The sequence below is a fragment of the Salmo salar genome, chromosome ssa11 (assembly GCF_905237065.1).
Source record: "Salmo salar chromosome ssa11, Ssal_v3.1, whole genome shotgun sequence".
Classification (NCBI taxonomy): Eukaryota; Metazoa; Chordata; class Actinopteri; order Salmoniformes; family Salmonidae; genus Salmo; species Salmo salar.
The window spans coordinates 98,643,363-98,662,596 of NC_059452.1; the positions used below are offsets into that span (position 1 = coordinate 98,643,363).

The 19,234-nt window shown below is 46.8% G+C and overlaps 1 protein-coding gene across 1 annotated transcript in view; it reads left to right on the forward strand.

Moving 5' to 3' along the window:
* supt6h (SPT6 homolog, histone chaperone and transcription elongation factor) overlaps positions 1–19,234 on the forward strand; it is a 57,617-nt gene that overhangs the window by 33,271 nt on the left and 5,112 nt on the right. Inside the window, 10 exon segments of the mRNA XM_045690167.1 lie at positions 636–763; positions 1,656–1,863; positions 2,557–2,704; positions 4,130–4,272; positions 5,067–5,207; positions 5,325–5,520; positions 7,188–7,333; positions 7,819–7,911; positions 8,080–8,193; positions 10,646–10,770. Of these exon segments, the coding sequence (XP_045546123.1) occupies positions 636–763; positions 1,656–1,863; positions 2,557–2,704; positions 4,130–4,272; positions 5,067–5,207; positions 5,325–5,520; positions 7,188–7,333; positions 7,819–7,911; positions 8,080–8,193; positions 10,646–10,770 (1,442 nt within the window).

Consider the following 19,234-nt stretch of genomic DNA (forward strand, 5'->3'; position numbering starts at 1 on the left):
GTGGTTGTTTCTTAGTGTTTACTCCATACCTCTCCATGGTCTAATCTCTTCTCTCTTCTGTGGTTGTTTCTTAGTGTTTACTCCATACCTCTCCATGGTCTAATCTCTTCTCTCTTCTGTGGTTGTTTCTTAGTGTTTACTCCATACCTCTCCATGGTCTAATCTCTTCTCTCTTCTGTGGTTGTTTCTTAGTGTTTACTCCATACCTCTCCATGGTCTAATCTCTTCTCTCTTCTGTGGTTGTTTCTTAGTGTTTACTCCATACCTCTCCATGGTCTAATCTCTTCTCTCTTCTGTGGTTGTTTCTTAGTGTTTACTCCATACCTCTCCATGGTCTAATCTCTTCTCTCTTCTGTGGTTGTTTCTTAGTGTTTACTCCATACCTCTCCATGGTCTAATCTCTTCTCTCTCCACTGTTGAGTCCTGTGTCATGTTTATCTTGACCCATTACACATTTTTACACTATTATTATAACAGTGTTGTCTCTCTCTGTGTGTGTGTGTGTGTGTGTGTGTGTGTGTGTGTGTGTGTGTGTGTGTGTGTGTGTGTGTGTGTGTGTGTGTGTGTGTGTGTGTGTGTGTGTGTGTGTGTGTGTGTGTGGTGCTTCATAATGTTTCTCTCCTCCCCTGGTCCAGATCCTGAAGCAGAACAACACTCGTCTGGAGAACAGGACTCAGCTGGTCACTATGTGTCACATGGGCCCCAAGGTCTTCATCAACTGTGCCGGCTTCATCAAGATAGACACCGCCTCTCTCGGAGACAGGTACGTGGTTGGCTGTGCCTGGATGGTATGAATATTTATCCATGGTGTTCTGCTTATAGTCCACTGTATTATCTTTGCATGTTGTTGACTCTCTCTCTTTCTCTCTCTCTCTCCCTCTCTCTCTCCCTCATTTCTCTCTCTCTCTCTCTCCCCCTCATTTCTCTCTCTCTCTCTCTCTCTCTCTCTCTCTCTCTCTCTCTCTCCCCCTCATTTCTCTCTCTCTCTCCCCCTCATTTCTCTCTCTCTCTCCCCCTCATTTCTCTCTCTCTCTCCCCCTCATTTCTCTCTCTCTCTCCCCCCTCATTTCTCTCTCTCTCCCCCTCATTTCTCTCTCTCTCCCCCCTCATTTCTCTCTCTCTCCCCCCTCATTTCTCTCTCTCTCCCCCCTCATTTCTCTCTCTCCCCCTCATTTCTCTCTCTCTCCCCTCATTTCTCTCTCTCTCCCCCCTCATTTCTCTCTCTCCCCCTCATTTCTCTCTCTCTCTCCCCCCTCATTTCTCTCTCTCTCTCCCCCCTCATTTCTCTCTCTCTCTCCCCTCATTTCTCTCTCTCTCTCCCCCTCATTTCTCTCTCTCTCCCCCTCATTTCTCTCTCTCTCCCCCCTCATTTCTCTCTCTCTCCCCCCTCATTTCTCTCTCTCTCTCCCCCTCATTTCTCTCTCTCTCTCCCCCTCATTTCTCTCTCTCTCCCCCCTCATTTCTCTCTCTCTCCCCCCTCATTTCTCTCTCTCTCCCCCTCATTTCTCTCTCTCTCTCCCCCCTCATTTCTCTCTCTCTCCCCCCTCATTTCTCTCTCTCTCTCCCCCCTCATTTCTCTCTCTCTCTCCCCCCTCATTTCTCTCTCTCTCTCCCCCTCATTTCTCTCCCTCTCTCTCTCCCCCTCATCTCTCCAGTACTGACTCATACATCGAGGTTCTGGATGGGTCCCGGGTGCACCCGGAGACATATGAGTGGGCCAGAAAGATGGCGGTGGACGCTCTGGAATACGACGAGTCAGCGGAGGACGCCAACCCGGCCGGAGCGCTGGAGGAAATCCTGGAAAACCCGGAGCGCCTCAAAGACCTGGACCTGGATGCCTTTGCTGAGGAGCTGGAGAGACAGGTACAGGAAGAGACAAGGGGTTGTTTGTGTGTGGTTGTGTGTAGTACACAGTTGTATAGTCGTAGGTGTTATAGGTCAGGGATGGCCAACTCCTCAGGGGCCTGATTGGTGGCACAACTTTAGCCCCAGAACCAGCTAACACACCGGACTCCAATAATCAACTAATCGTGAACTTCTGTTTAGTTTAATCAGCTGTGTTCGCTAGGGATGGAGAAACAGTGTGACCTCACTCCGGCCCCTGAGGACTGGAGTTACATTCCTGTTAAAGCTCATTGTTACTTACCAACGTCTGGATCAGGGCTCTCCAGCCCTGTTCCTGGAGAGATATCCTCCTGTAGGTTTTAACTCCAGCCCTGTTCCTGGAGAGAGACCCTCCTGTAGGTTTTAACTCCAGCCCTGTTCCTGGAGAGATACCCTCCTGTAGGTTTTAACTCCAGCCCTGTTCCTGGAGAGATACCCTCCTGTAGGTTTTCGCTCCAACCCTGTTCCTGGAGAGATACCCTCCTGTAGGTTTGAACTCCAGCCCTGTTCCTGGAGAGATATCCTCCTGTAGGTTTTAACTCCAACCCTGTTCCTGGAGATCTACCCTCCTGTAGGTTTTAACTTTAGCTTTCCAGGAACAGGGTTGTAGGGTTATGGTAACAAAGGCATAGCATTTTTACACACTAACCTGTGTTTTTCCTGTGGTTGTAGGGTTATGGTAACAAAGGCATCACCCTGTATGATATCCGTGCTGAGTTGAGCTGCAGGTATAAGGACTTGAGAGTTCCCTACAGAGCTCCTAACACAGAGGAGGTGTTTAACCTGCTCACCAAGGAGACACCAGAGACCTTCTATATAGGTAACACACCTTTACCTTCTAGATAGGTAACACACCTTTACCTTCTAGATAGGTAACACACCTTTACCTTCTAGATAGGTAACACACCTTTACCTTCTAGATGGGTAACACACCTTTACCTTCTAGATAGGTAACACACCTTTACCTTCTAGATAGGTAACACACCTTTACCTTCTAGATGGGTAACACACCTTTACCTTCTAGATGGGTAACACACCTTTACCTTCTAGATAGGTAACACACCTTTACCTTCTAGATAGGTAACACACCTTTACCTTCTAGATAGGTAACACACCTTTACCTTCTAGATAGGTAACACACCTTTACCTTCTAGATAGGTAACACACCTTTACCTTCTAGATAGGTAACACACCTTTACCTTCTAGATAGGTAACACACCTTTACCTTCTAGATGGGTAACACACCTTTACCTTCTAGATGGGTAACACACCTTTACCTTCTAGATAGGTAACACACCTTTACCTTCTAGATGGGTAACACACCTTTACCTTCTAGATGGGTAACACACCTTTACCTTCTAGATAGGTAACACACCTTTACCTTCTAGATAGGTAACACACCTTTACCTTCTAGATAGGTAACACACCTTTACCTTCTAGATAGGTAACACACCTTTACCTTCTAGATAGGTAACACACCTTTACCTTCTAGATGGGTAACACACCTTTACCTTCTAGATAGGTAACACACCTTTACCTTCTAGATGGGTAACACACCTTTACCTTCTAGATGGGTAACACACCTTTACCTTCTAGATAGGTAACACACCTTTACCTTCTAGATGGGTAACACACCTTTACCTTCTAGATGGGTAACACACCTTTACCTTCTAGATAGGTAACACACCTTTACCTTCTAGATAGGTAACACACCTTTACCTTCTAGATAGGTAACACACCTTTACCTTCTAGATAGGTAACACACCTTTACCTTCTAGATAGGTAACACACCTTTACCTTCTAGATAGGTAACACACCTTTACCTTCTAGATAGGTAACACACCTTTACCTTCTAGATAGGTAACACACCTTTACCTTCTAGATAGGTAACACACCTTTACCTTCTAGATAGGTAACACACCTTTACCTTCTAGATAGGTAACACACCTTTACCTTCTAGATAGGTAACACACCTTTACCTTCTAGATAGGTAACACACCTTTACCTTCTAGATAGGTACCCTACCAACACACCTTTACCTTCTAGATAGGTAACACACCTTTACCTTCTAGATTGGTAAACACACTGACACAAACACACCTTTACCTTCTAGATAGGTACACTGACACAAACACACCTTTACCTTCTAGATAAGTAACCCACCACCCTAATTCACTCACATTGCCTTCACACACACACTCTCAGATTCCGTCAGATTCTACAGTTGCTCCGTCTCTGTCTCCAGGTAAGCTGATCACCAGTGTTGTGACTGGTATAGCTCACCGGCGCCCCCAGGGGGAGAGTTATGACCAGGCCATTAGGAACGACGCTACAGGGCTGTGGCAGTGCCCCTTCTGTCAACAGGACAACTTCCCTGAACTCAGCGAGGTGAGAAGTCATGTTCCCCAGGACTCTGACGTGGAGATATTAGGACACATCAGAGACACATGATGGATTATTTCTTTCTAAATGATTTATTTGCTCTTGCTTTCTGCCTACCTTTACATTCTCCTCCAACTTTCTCTTCCTCTCTCTCTTTCTCTCCTCCCCCTCTCTCTCTTCCTCTCTCCCCCTCTCTCTCTTCCTCTCTCCCCCTCTCTCTCTTCCTCTCTCCCCCTCTCTCTCTTCCTCTCTCCCCCTCTCTCTTTTCCTCTCTCCCCTCTCTCTCTTTCCTCTCTCCCCCTCTCTCTCTTCCTCTCTCCCCCTCTCTCTCTTCCTCTCTCCCCCTCTCTCTCTTCCTCTCTCTTCCTCTCTCTCTTCCTCTCTCTTCCTCTCTCCCCCTCTCTCTTCCTCTCCTCCCCTCTCTTTCCCCCCTCTCTCCCTCTCTCTTCCCCCCCTCTCTCTTCCTCTCTTCCCCCCTCTCTCTTCCTCTCCTCCCCTCTCTCTCTTCCTCTCCTCCCCTCTCTCTCTTCCTCTCCTCCCCTCTCTCTTCCTCTCCTCCCCTCTCTTTCCCCCCTCTCTCCCTCTCTCTTTCCCCCCTCTCTCCCTCTCTCTTTCCCCCCTCTCTCTTCCTCTCTTCCCCCTCTCTCTTTCCCCCCTCTCTCTTCCTCTCTCTCTCCTCCACTCTTTTCCCCCTCTCTCTTTCCCCCCTCTCTCTTCCCCCTCTCTCTTCCTCTCCTCCCCTCTTCCTCTCTTTCCCCCCTCTCTCCCTCTCTCCCTCCCCCTGTCTCTCTCTCTGCTAGGTGTGGAACCATTTTGACAGTGGTTCGTGTCCTGGCCAGGCTATAGGTGTGAGGGCTCGGATGGACAACGGTGTCCAGGGCTTCATCCCCACCAAGTTCCTCAGTGACAAGGTGGTCAAACACCCTGAGGAGAGGGTGAAGGTGAGACACAGTCATGCCATACACACTGTCTCACTGCTCTCTGTCTCTCTTCAGGACTCCATCTGTTGGTGACTGAAGTTGTTTCAGCTATTTCAGTAACTCCTCCTCCTCTCCCAGGTGGGTATGACGGTACACTGTCGCATCATGAAGATTGACATTGAGAAGTTCAACGTGGACCTGACGTGTCGTACGTCTGACCTCATGGATAAGAACAACGAGTGGAAGCTCCCTAAAGACAGTTACTACGACTTTGACACGGAGACAGAGGACACCAAGACAGAGGAGGAACGCAAGAAGAAACAGCAGAGAACTAGTTAGTATACAGCCAGTAAACAGTATTATACATAGAACTAGTTAGTAAACAGCCAGTAAACATTATTATACAGAGAACCAGTTAGTAAACAGCCAGTAAACAGTATTATATAGAGAACTAGTTAGTAAACAGCCAGTAAACAGTATTATATAGAGAACTAGTTAGTAAACAGCCTGTAAACGGTATTATACAGAGAACCAGTTAGTTATACAGCCAGTAAACAGTATTATACAGAGAACCAGTTAGTAAACAGCCAGTAAACAGTATTATACAGAGAACCAGTTAGTAAACAGTATTATATAGAGAACCAGTTAGTAAACAGCCAGTAAACAGTATTATATAGAGAACCAGTTAGTTATACAGCCAGTAAACTGTATTATACAGAGAACCAGTTAGTTATACAGCCAGTAAACAGTATTATATAGAGAACCAGTCAGTAAACAGTATTATATAGAGAACCAGTTAGTAAACAGCCAGTAAACAGTATTATACAGAGAACCAGTCAGTAAACAGTATTATATAGAGAACCAGTTAGTAAACAGCCAGTAAACAGTATTATACAGAGAACCAGTTAGTATACAGCCAGTAAACAGTATTATACAGAGAACCAGTTAGTAAACAGTCAGTAAACAGTATTATATACAGAACCAGTTAGTATACAGCCAGTAAACAGTATTATACAGAGAACCAGTCAGTAAACAGTATTATATACAGAACCAGTTAGTATACAGCCAGTAAACAGTATTATACAGAGAACCAGTTAGTAAACAGCCAGTAAACAGTATTATACAGAGAACCAGTTAGTTATACAGCCAGTAAACAGTATTATACAGAGAACCAGTTAGTATACAGCCAGTAAACAGTATTATATAGAGAACCAGTTAGTATACAGCCAGTAAACAGTATTATACAGAGAACCAGTTAGTAAACAGCCAGTAAACAGTAGTATACAGAGAACCAGTTAGTATACAGCCAGTAAACAGTATTATACAGAGAACCAGTTAGTAAACAGCCAGTAAACAGTATTATACAGAGAACCAGTCATGTAAACAGTATTATATAGAGAACCAGTTAGTTATACAGCCAGTAAACAGTATTATACAGAGAACCAGTTAGTAAACAGCCAGTAAACAGTATTATACAGAGAACCAGTCAGTAAACAGTATTATACAGAGAACCAGTTAGTTATACAGCCAGTAAACAGTATTATACAGATAACCAGTTAGTAAACAGTCAGTAAACATTATTATATACAGAACCAGTTAGTATACAGCCAGTAAACAGTATTATACAGAGAACCAGTTAGTAAACAGCCAGTAAACAGTATTATATACAGAACCAGTTAGTTATACAGCCAGTAAACAGTATTATACAGAGAACTAGTTAGTATACAGCCATTAAACAGTATTATACAGAGAACCAGTTAGTAAACAGCCAGTAAACAGTATTATATAGAGAACCAGTTACTATACTGGGTCAGGGTCAGGGCTGAAACATGTTTATATTTAAACTTTGTGAACAAAACAAGAATTCAATGTTCTTTCTTAACGTTATTCTTCTGTTTCTCACTTTCCTCTCCTCCCTCTTCCTCTCCTCTCTCTTTCTTTCCCATCCTCCCTTTATTTCCTCCCTCCATTCACCCCTTGCCCCCTCTCTTCTCTCTCCAGCCTATATAAAACGTGTGATCGCACACCCATCCTTCCACAACATCAACTTCAAGCAGGCTGAGAAGATGATGGAGTCCATGGACCAGGGAGATGTTGTTATCAGGCCAAGCAGCAAGGGAGAGAACCACCTCACTGTCACCTGGAAGGTATGGCGGGATAGAGGGGGGGGGTGATGGGTCAGGGAGACGTCACGTGGAAGGGGCGTCTGGAGAGGGGAAGGGGCGTAGATGGGTGCATAACCCCCCACAGTAAAATAGTGCCCTGATAGGCTACTGTATAAAACACAGGTCAACCCTCCATCTGGAGAGCTACTGGCTGTGCAGGCTTTTGATCTAACCCTGCTCAAACACCAGTCAGCTTATCAAGGTCCTGTTGGAACAGCAGATTTTTTTTACAATGTTGTGTGTCCGAGCAGGGCTGGACCAAAAGCCTGCAAGCCCAGTAGCTCTCCTGGAATCTCCTGGAGGGAGGTTGGCCAACCTGCAACATTTCAATTACAACCAAATACTGTTCGTCTTTATAAAATAATTCCCTCATTCAAGGAACCGTTAATGTCGTGGTGTGGGTGGGTGTGTTGACTGACAGGATGATGAATTTGTTGTTAGATGCTAATCAGATGTGTTATGTGTAGGTAGCTGACGGCATCTACCAGCACGTTGATGTGAGAGAGGAGGGCAAGGAGAATGCCTTCAGCCTGGGACACACACTCTGGATCAACACTGAGGTGAGGACCATGTGTGAGAGATGGGTTGTCCACATGCCTGTTCCACAACTCAAACTAATCTCTCTCCCCCTCCTCCTCTCTCTCTCTGTCTCTCTCTGTCCCTCTCTCTCTGTCCCTCATCTCTCCCTTTCTCTCTCTGTCCCTCATCTCTCCCTTTTCTCTCTCTAGGAGTTTGAGGATCTTGATGAGATCACAGCTCGTTATATTCAGCCAATGGCAGCGTTCGCTCGTGACCTGCTGGGACACAAGTACTTCCAGGACTGTAACGGAGGGGACAGGAAGGTACGGGGGGTGGGGGAATAATGGAGGGGACAGGAAGGTACGGGGGTGGGGGAATAATGGAGGGGACAGGAAGGTACGGGGGGTGGGGGAATAATGGGGGGGACAGGAAAATACGGGGTGGGGGGAATAACGGAGGGGACAGGAAGGTACGGGGGTGGGGGGAATAATGGAGGGGACAGGAAGGTACGGGGGGTGGGGGAATAATGGAGGGGACAGGAAGGTACGGGGGTGGGGGAATAATGGAGGGGACAGGAAGGTACGGGGGTGGGGGAATAATGGAGGGGACAGGAAGGTACGGGGGTGGGGGAATAATGGAGGGGACAGGAAGGTACGGGGGGGGGGGGAATAATGGAGGGGACAGGAAGGTACGGGGGTGGGGGAATAATGGAGGGGACAGGAAGGTACGGGGTGGGGGAATAATGGAGGGGACAGGAAGGTACGGGGGTGGGGGAATAATGGAGGGGACAGGAAGGTACGGGGGTGGGGGAATAATGGAGGGGACAGGAAGGTACGGGGGTGGGGGAATAATGGAGGGGACAGGAAGGTACGGGGGTGGGGGGAATAATGGAGGGGACAGGAAGGTACGGGGGGGTGGGGGAATAATGGAGGGGACAGGAAGGTACGGGGGGGGAATAATGGAGGGGACAGGAAGGTCGGGGGTGGGGGAATAATGGAGGGGACAGGAAGGTACGGGGGTGGGGGAATAATGGAGGGGACAGGAAACTGAGGGGCAGGAAAGTCGGGGGGAGAATAATGGAGGGGACAGGAAGGTACGGGGGGGGGAATAACGGAGGGGACAGGAAGGTACGGGGGGGAGAATAATGGAGGGGATAGGAAGGTACGGGGGGGGGAATAATGGAGGGGACAGGAAGGTACGGGGGTGGAGAATAATGGAGGGGACAGGAAGGTACGGGGGGGAGAATAACGGAGGGGATAGGAAGGTACTGGGGGGAGAATAACGGAGGGGATAGGAAGGTACGGGGGGAGAATAACGGAGGGGATAGGAGGTACTGGGGGAGAATAACGGAGGGGATAGGAAAGTACGGGGGGAGAATAACGGAGGGGATAGGAAAGTACGGGGGGATAAGGGGATAGGAAGGTACGGGGGAGAATAACTGAGGGGATAGGAAAGTACTGGGGGGAGAATAACGGAGGGGATAGGAAGGTACCGGGGGATAAGAAAGTACGGAGGGGATAGGAAAGTACGGGGGGAGAATAACGGAGGGGATAGGAAGGTACTGGGGTGAGAATAACGGAGGGGATAGGAAGGTACTGGGGGAGAATAACGGAGGGGATAGGAAGGTACTGGGGGGAGAATAACGGAGGGGATAGGAAGGTACTGGGGGAGAATAACGGAGGGGATAGGAAAGTACGGGGGGAGAATAACGGAGGGGATAGGAAGGTACTGGGGGGAGAATAACGGAGGGGATAGGAAAGTACGGGGGAGAATAACGGAGGGGATCGGAAGGTACTGGGGTGAGAATAACGGAGGGGATAGGAAGGTACTGGGGGGAGAATAACGGAGGGGATAGGAAGGTACTGGGGGAGAATAACGGAGGGGATAGGAAGGTACTGGGGGAGAATAACGGAGGGGATAGGAAAGTACGGGGGAGAATAACGGAGGGGATAGGAAGGTACTGGGGGAGAATAACGGAGGGGATAGGAAGGTACGGGGGAGAATAACGGAGGGGATAGGAAGGTACGGGGGAGAATAACGGAGGGGATAGGAAAGTACGGGGGGAGAATAACGGAGGGGATAGGAAGGTACTGGGGGAGAATAACGGAGGGGATAAGAGGGGATAGGAAAGTACGGGGGGAGAATAACGGAGGGGATAGGAAGGTACTGGGGGGAGAATAACGGAGGGGATAGGAAGGTACGGGGGGAGAATAACGGAGGGGATCGGAAGGTACGGGAGGATAATAACGGAGGGGATAGGAAGGTACGGGGGGAGAATAACGGAGGGGATAGGAGAGTACTGGGGGGATAATAACGGAGGGGATAGGAAGGTACTGGGGGAGAATAACGGAGGGGATAGGAAGGTACTGGGGGGAGAATAACGGAGGGGATAGGAAAGTACTGGGGGAGAATAACGGAGGGGACAGGAAGGTACTGGGGGGAGAATAACGGAGGGGATAGGAAGGTACTGGGGGAGAATAACGGAGGGGATAGGAAGGTACTGGGGGGAGAATAACGGAGGGGATAGGAAAGTACGGGGGGATATTGTCTTAACCACAGAATGTGACACTATTACAGAAGTGTTTATTTTGATTCACCTCAAGTCTCCTACAGAATATTTGTTTTTACAAAGAAAATAACCTCCTTCCTGTTTAGAAAACATGTTTGATCTCTCCAGTGACATTAGTTTCTCTATTATTCTCTTTATTTATAGAGCTACATATCTCCTTTCTATTCATCCCCTCATCACCCTGTCTCTCCCTGTCTGTCTGGTAGAAAATGGAGGAGTTGTTGATCAGGTCTAAGAAGGAGAAGCCTACGTTCATCCCCTACTTTGTCTCAGCCTGTAAAGACCTGCCAGGGAAGTTCATACTGGGATATCAGCCTCGTGGCAAACCACGGTGAGTTACCATGACTACACCTAACTAACCCCTAACCACGGTGAGTTACCATGACTACAGCAAACTAACCCCTAACCACGGTGAGTTACCATGACTACAGCAAACTAACCCCTAACCATGGTGAGTTACCATGACTATAGCAAACTAACCCCTAACCATGGTGAGTTACCATGACTACAGCAAACTAACCCCTAACCACGGTGAGTTACCATGACTACACCTAACTAACCCCTAACCACGGTGAGTTACCATGACTACAGCTAACTAACCCCTAACCATGGTGAGTTACCATGACTACAGCAAACTAACCCCTAACCATGGTGAGTTACCATGACTACAGCAAACTAACCCCTAACTATGGTGAGTTACCATGACTACACCTAACTAACCCCTAACCACGGTGAGTTACCATGACTACAGCTAACTAACCCCTAACTATGGTGAGTTACCATGACTACAGCAAACTAACCACTAACCATGGTGAGTTACCATGACTACAGCAAACTAACCCCTAACCATGGTGAGTTACCATGACTACAGCAAACTAACCCCTAACCATGGTGAGTTACCATGACTACAGCAAACTAACCCCCCTAACCATGGTGAGTTACCATGACTATAGCAAACTAACCCCTAACCACGGTGAGTTACCATGACTACAGCAAACTAACCCCTAACCACGGTGAGTTACCATGACTACAGCAAACTAACCCCTAACCATGGTGAGTTACCATGACTACAGCAAATTAACCCCTAACCACGGTGAGTTACCATGACTACAGCAAACTAACCCCTAACCACGGTGAGTTACCATGACTACAGCAAACTAACCCTTAACCACGGTGAGTTACCATGACTACAGCAAACTAACCCCTAACCATGGTGAGTTACCATGACTACAGCAAACTAACCCCTAACCATGGTGAGTTACCATGACTACAGCAAACTAACCCCTAACCATGGTGAGTTACCATGACTATAGCAAACTAACCCCTAACCACGGTGAGTTACCATGACTACAGCAAACTAACCCCTAACCACGGTGAGTTACCATGACTACAGCAAACTAACCCCTAACCACGGTGAGTTACCATGACTACAGCAAACTAACCCCTAACCATGGTGAGTTACCATGACTACAGCAAATTAACCCCTAACCACGGTGAGTTACCATGACTACAGCAAACTAACCCCTAACCACGGTGAGTTACCATGACTACAGCAAACTAACCCCTAACCACGGTGAGTTACCATGACTACAGCAAACTAACCCCTAACCACGGTGAGTTACCATGACTACAGCAAACTAACCCCTAACCATGGTGAGTTACCATGACTACAGCAAACTAACCCCTAACCATGGTGAGTTACCATGACTACAGCTAACTAACCCCTAACCATGGTGAGTTACCATGACTACAGCAAACTAACCCCTAACCATGGTGAGTTACCATGACTACACCTAACTAACCCCTAACTACGGTGAGTTACCATGACTACACCTAACTAACCCCTAACTACGGTGAGTTACCATGACTACAGCAAACTAACCACTAACCATGGTGAGTTACCATGACTACAGCAAACTAACCCCTAACCATGGTGAGTTACCATGACTACAGCAAACTAACCCCTAACCACGGTGAGTTACCATGACTACAGCAAACTAACCCCTAACCACGGTGAGTTACCATGACTACAGCAAACTAACCCCTAACCACGGTGAGTTACCATGACTACAGCAAACTAACCCCTAACCACGGTGAGTTACCATGACTACAGCAAATTAACCCCTAACCACGGTGAGTTACCATGACTACAGCAAACTAACCCCTAACCACGGTGAGTTACCATGACTACAGCAAACTAACCCCTTAACCACGGTGAGTTACCATGACTACAGCAAACTAACCCCTAACCACGGTGAGTTACCATGACTACAGCAAACTAACCCCTAACCATGGTGAGTTACCATGACTACAGCAAACTAACCCCTAACCACGGTGAGTTACCATGACTACAGCAAACTAACCCTTAACCACGGTGAGTTACCATGACTACAGCAAACTAACCCCTAACCATGGTGAGTTACCATGACTACAGCAAACTAACCCCTAACTATGGTGAGTTACCATGACTACACCTAACTAACCCCTAACCACGGTGAGTTACCATGACTACAGCTAACTAACCCCTAACTATGGTGAGTTACCATGACTACAGCAAACTAACCACTAACCATGGTGAGTTACCATGACTACAGCAAACTAACCCCTAACCATGGTGAGTTACCATGACTACAGCAAACTAACCCCTAACCATGGTGAGTTACCATGACTACAGCAAACTAACCCCTAACCATGGTGAGTTACCATGACTACAGCAAACTAACCCCTAACCACGGTGAGTTACCATGACTACAGCAAACTAACCCCTAACCACGGTGAGTTACCATGACTACAGCAAACTAACCCCTAACCACGGTGAGTTACCATGACTACAGCTAACTAACCCCTAACCACGGTGAGTTACCATGACTACAGCTAACTAACCCCTAACCATGGTGAGTTACCATGACTACAGCAAACTAACCCCTAACCATGGTGAGTTACCATGACTACAGCAAACTAACCCCTAACCATGGTGAGTTACCATGACTACAGCAAACTAACCCCTAACCACGGTGAGTTACCATGACTATAGCAAACTAACCACGGTGAGTTACCATGACTACAGCAAACTAACCCCTAACCATGGTGAGTTACCATGACTACAGCAAACTAACCCCTAACCACGGTGAGTTACCATGACTACAGCAAACTAACCCCTAACCACGGTGAGTTACCATTACTACAGCAAACTAACCCTTAACCACGGTGAGTTACCATGACTACAGCAAACTAACCCCTAACCACGGTGAGTTACCATGACTACACCTAACTAACCCCTAACCACGGTGAGTTACCATGACTACACCTAACTAACCCCTAACCACGGTGAGTTACCATGAATACAGCAAACTAACCCCTAACCATGGTGAGTTACCATGACTACAGCAAACTAACCCCTAACCATGGTGAGTTACCATGACTACAGCAAACTAACCCCTAACCATGGTGAGTTACCATGACTACACTAAACTAACCCCTAACTATGGTGAGTTACCATGACTACACCTAACTAACCCCTAACCACGGTGAGTTACCATGACTACAGCTAACTAACCCCTAACTATGGTGAGTTACCATGACTACACCTAGCTAACCCCTAACCACGGTGAGTTACCATGACTACAGCTAACTAACCCCTAACCATGGTGAGTTACCATGACTACAGCAAACTAACCCCTAACCATGGTGAGTTACCATGACTACAGCAAACTAACCCCTAACCACGGTGAGTTACCATGACTACAGCAAACTAACCCCTAACCACGGTGAGTTACCATGACTACAGCAAACTAACCCCTAACCACGGTGAGTTACCATGAATACAGCAAACTAACCCCTAACCACGGTGAGTTACCATGACTACAGCAAACTAACCCCTAACCATGGTGAGTTACCATGACTACACCTAACTAACCCCTAACCACGATGAGTTACCATGACTACAGCAAATTAACCCCTAACCACGGTGAGTTACCATGAATACAGCAAACTAACCCCTAACCATGGTGAGTTACCATGACTACAGCAAACTAACCCCTAACCACGGTGAGTTACCATGAATACAGCAAACTAACCCCTAACCATGGTGAGTTACCATGACTACAGCAAACTAACCCCTAACCACGGTGAGTTACCATGACTACATTAAACTAACCCCTAACCATGGTGATTTACCATGACTACAGCAAACTAACCCCTAACCACGGTGAGTTACCATGACTACAGCAAACTAACCCCTAACCACGGTGAGTTACCATGACTACAGCAAACTAACCCATGGTGAGTTACCATGACTACACCTAACTAACCCCTAACCACGATGAGTTACCATGACTACAGCAAACTAACCCCTAACCACGGTGAGTTACCATGAATACAGCTAACTAACCCCTAACCATGGTGAGTTACCATGACTACAGCAAACTAACCCCTAACCATGGTGAGTTACCATGACTACAGCAAACTAACCCCTAACCATGGTGAGTTACCATGACTACAGCAAACTAACCCCTAACCATGGTGAGTTACCATGACTACAGCAAACTAACCCCTAACCATGGTGAGTTACCATGACTACAGCAAACTAACCCCTAACCATGGTGAGTTACCATGACTACAGCAAACTAACCCCTAACCACGGTGAGTTACCATGACTACAGCAAACTAACCCTAACCACGGTGAGTTACCATGACTACACCTAACTAACCCCTAACCACGGTGAGTTACCATGACTACACCAAACTAACCCCTAACCACGGTGAGTTACCATGACTACAGCTAACTAACCCCTAACCACGGTGAGTTACCATGACTACAGCAAACTAACCCCTAACCACGGTGAGTTACCATGACTACAGCAAACCCTAACCACGGTGAGTTACCATGACTACAGCAAACTAACCCCTAACCATGGTGAGTTACCATGACTACAGCAAACTAACCCCAAAACACGGTGAGTTACCATGACTACAGCAAATTAACCCCTAACCACGGTGAGTTACCATGACTACAGCTAACTAACCCCTAACCACGGTGAGTTACCATGACTACAGCAAACTAACCCCTAACCACGGTGAGTTACCATGACTACAGCAAACTAACCCCTAACCACGGTGAGTTACCATGACTACAGCAAACTAACCCCTAACCACGGTGAGTTACCATGACTACAGCAAACTAACCCCTAACCACGGTGAGTTACCATTACTACAGCAAACTAACCCCTAACCACGGTGAGTTACCATGACTACAGCAAACTAACCCCTAACCACGGTGAGTTACCATGACTACACCAAACTAACCCAAACGGTGAGTTACCATGACTACAGCTAACTAACCCCTAACCATGGTGAGTTACCATGACTACAGCAAACTAACCCCTAACCACGGTGAGTTACCATGACTACAGCAAACTAACCCCTAACCACGGTGAGTTACCATGACTACAGCAAACTAACCCCTAACCACGGTGAGTTACCATGACTACAGCAAACTAACCCCTAACCACGGTGAGTTACCATGACTACAGCTAACTAACCCCTAACCACGGTGAGTTACCATGACTACAGCAAACTAACCCCTAACCATGGTGAGTTACCATGACTACAGCAAACTAACCCCTAACCATGGTGAGTTACCATGACTACAGCAAACTAACCCCTAACCACGGTGAGTTACCATGACTATAGCAAACTAACCATGGTGAGTTACCATGACTACACCTAACTAACCCCTAACCACGGTGAGTTACCATGACTACACCTAACTAACCCCTAACCACGGTGAGTTACCATGACTACAGCTAACTAACCCCTAACTATGGTGAGTTACCATGACTACAGCAAACTAACCACTAACCATGGTGAGTTACCATGACTACAGCAAACTAACCCCTAACCATGGTGAGTTACCATGACTACAGCAAACTAACCCCTAACCATGGTGAGTTACCATGACTACAGCAAACTAACCCCTAACCATGGTGAGTTACCATGACTACAGCAAACTAACCCCTAACCATGGTGAGTTACCATGACTACAGCAAACTAACCCCTAACCACGGTGAGTTACCATGACTACAGCAAACTAACCCCTAACCACGGTGAGTTACCATGACTACAGCTAACTAACCCCTAACCACGGTGAGTTACCATGACTACAGCAAACTAACCCCTAACCATGGTGAGTTACCATGACTACAGCAAACTAACCCCTAACCATGGTGAGTTACCATGACTACAGCAAACTAACCCCTAACCACGGTGAGTTACCATGACTACAGCAAACTAACCCCTAACCACGGTGAGTTACCATGACTATAGCAAACTAACCACGGTGAGTTACCATGACTACAGCAAACTAACCCCTAACCATGGTGAGTTACCATGACTACAGCAAATTAACCCCTAAACATGGTGAGTTACCATGACTACAGCAAATTAACCCCTAACCATGGTGAGTTACCATGACTACAGCAAATTAACCCCTAACCACGGTGAGTTACCATGACTACAGCAAACTAACCCTTAACCATGGTGAGTTACCATGACTACAGCAAACTAACCACTAACCATGGTGAGTTACCATGACTACAGCAAACTAACCCCTAACCACGGTGAGTTACCATGACTACAGCAAACTAACCCTTAACCACGGTGAGTTACCATTACTACAGCAAACTAACCCCTAACCACGGTGAGTTACCATGACTACAGCAAACTAACCCCTAACCACGGTGAGTTACCATGACTACACCTAACTAACCCCTAACCACGGTGAGTTACCATGACTACAGCTAACTAACCCCTAACCATGGTGAGTTACCATGACTACAGCAAACTAACCCCTAACCATGGTGAGTTACCATGACTACAGCAAACTAACCCCTAACCACGGTGAGTTACCATGACTACAGCAAACTAACCCCTAACCACGGTGAGTTACCATGACTACAGCAAACTAACCCCTAACCATGGTGAGTTACCATGACTACAGCTAACTAACCACTAACCATGGTGAGTTACCATGACTACAGCAAACTAACCCCTAACCATGGTGAGTTACCATGACTACAGCAAACTAACCCCTAACCATGGTGAGTTACCATGACTACAGCAAACTAACCCCTAACCATGGTGAGTTACCATGACTACAGCAAACTAACCCCTAACCATGGTGAGTTACCATGACTACAGCAAACTAACCCCTAACCACGGTGAGTTACCATGACTATAGCAAACTAACCACGGTGAGTTACCATGACTACAGCAAACTAACCCCTAACCATGGTGAGTTACCATGACTACAGCAAACTAACCCCTAAACATGGTGAGTTACCATGACTACAGCAAATTAACCCCTAACCATGGTGAGTTACCATGACTACAGCAAATTAACCCCTAACCACGGTGAGTTACCATGACTACAGCAAACTAACCCTTAACCATGGTGAGTTACCATGACTACAGCAAACTAACCATGGTGAGTTACCATGACTACAGCAAACTAACCCCTAACCACGGTGAGTTACCATGACTACAGCAAACTAACCCTTAACCACGGTGAGTTACCATTACTACAGCAAACTAACCCCTAACCACGGTGAGTTACCATGACTACAGCAAACTAACCCCTAACCACGGTGAGTTACCATGACTACACCTAACTAACCCCTAACCACGGTGAGTTACCATGACTACAGCTAACTAACCCCTAACCATGGTGAGTTACCATGACTACAGCAAACTAACCCCTAACCATGGTGAGTTACCATGACTACAGCAAACTAACCCCTAACCACGGTGAGTTACCATGACTACAGCAAACTAACCCCTAACCACGGTGAGTTACCATGACTACAGCAAACTATCCCCTAACCATGGTGAGTTACCATGACTACAGCAAATTAACCCCTAACCACGGTGAGTTACCATGAATACAGCAAACTAACCCCTAACCACGGTGAGTTACCATGACTACAGTAAACTAACCCTTAACCATGGTGAGTTACCATGACTACAGCAAACTAACCCCTAACCATGGTGAGTTACCATGACTACACCTAACTAACCCCTAACCACGGTGAGTTACCATGACTACAGCAAATTAACCCCTAACCACGGTGAGTTACCATGAATACAGCAAACTAACCCCTAACCATGGTGAGTTACCATGACTACAGCAAACTAACCCCTAACCATGGTGAGTTACCATGAATACAGCAAACTAACCCCTAACCATGGTGAGTTACCATGACTACAGCAAACTAACCCCTAACCATGGTGAGTTACCATGAATACAGTAAACTAACCCCTAACCTTGGTGAGTTACCATGACTACAGCAAACTAACCCCTAACCACGGTGAGTTACCATGACTACAGCAAACTAACCCTTAACCACGGTGAGTTACCATGACTACAGCAAACTAACCCCTAACCATGGTGAGTTACCATGACTATAGCAAACTAACCCCTAACCATGGTGAGTTACCATGAATACAGTAAACTAACCCCTAACCACGGTGAGTTACCATGACTACAGCAAACTAACCCCTAACCTTGGTGAGTTACCATGACTACAGCAAACTAACCCCTAACCATGGTGAGTTACCATGAATACAGTAAACTAACCCCTAACCATGGTGAGTTACCATGACTACAGCAAACTAACCCCTAACCTTGGTGAGTTACCATGACTACAGCAAACTAACCCCTAACCATGGTGAGTTACCATGAATACAGTAAACTAACCCCTAACCATGGTGAGTTACCATGAATACAGTAAACTAACCCC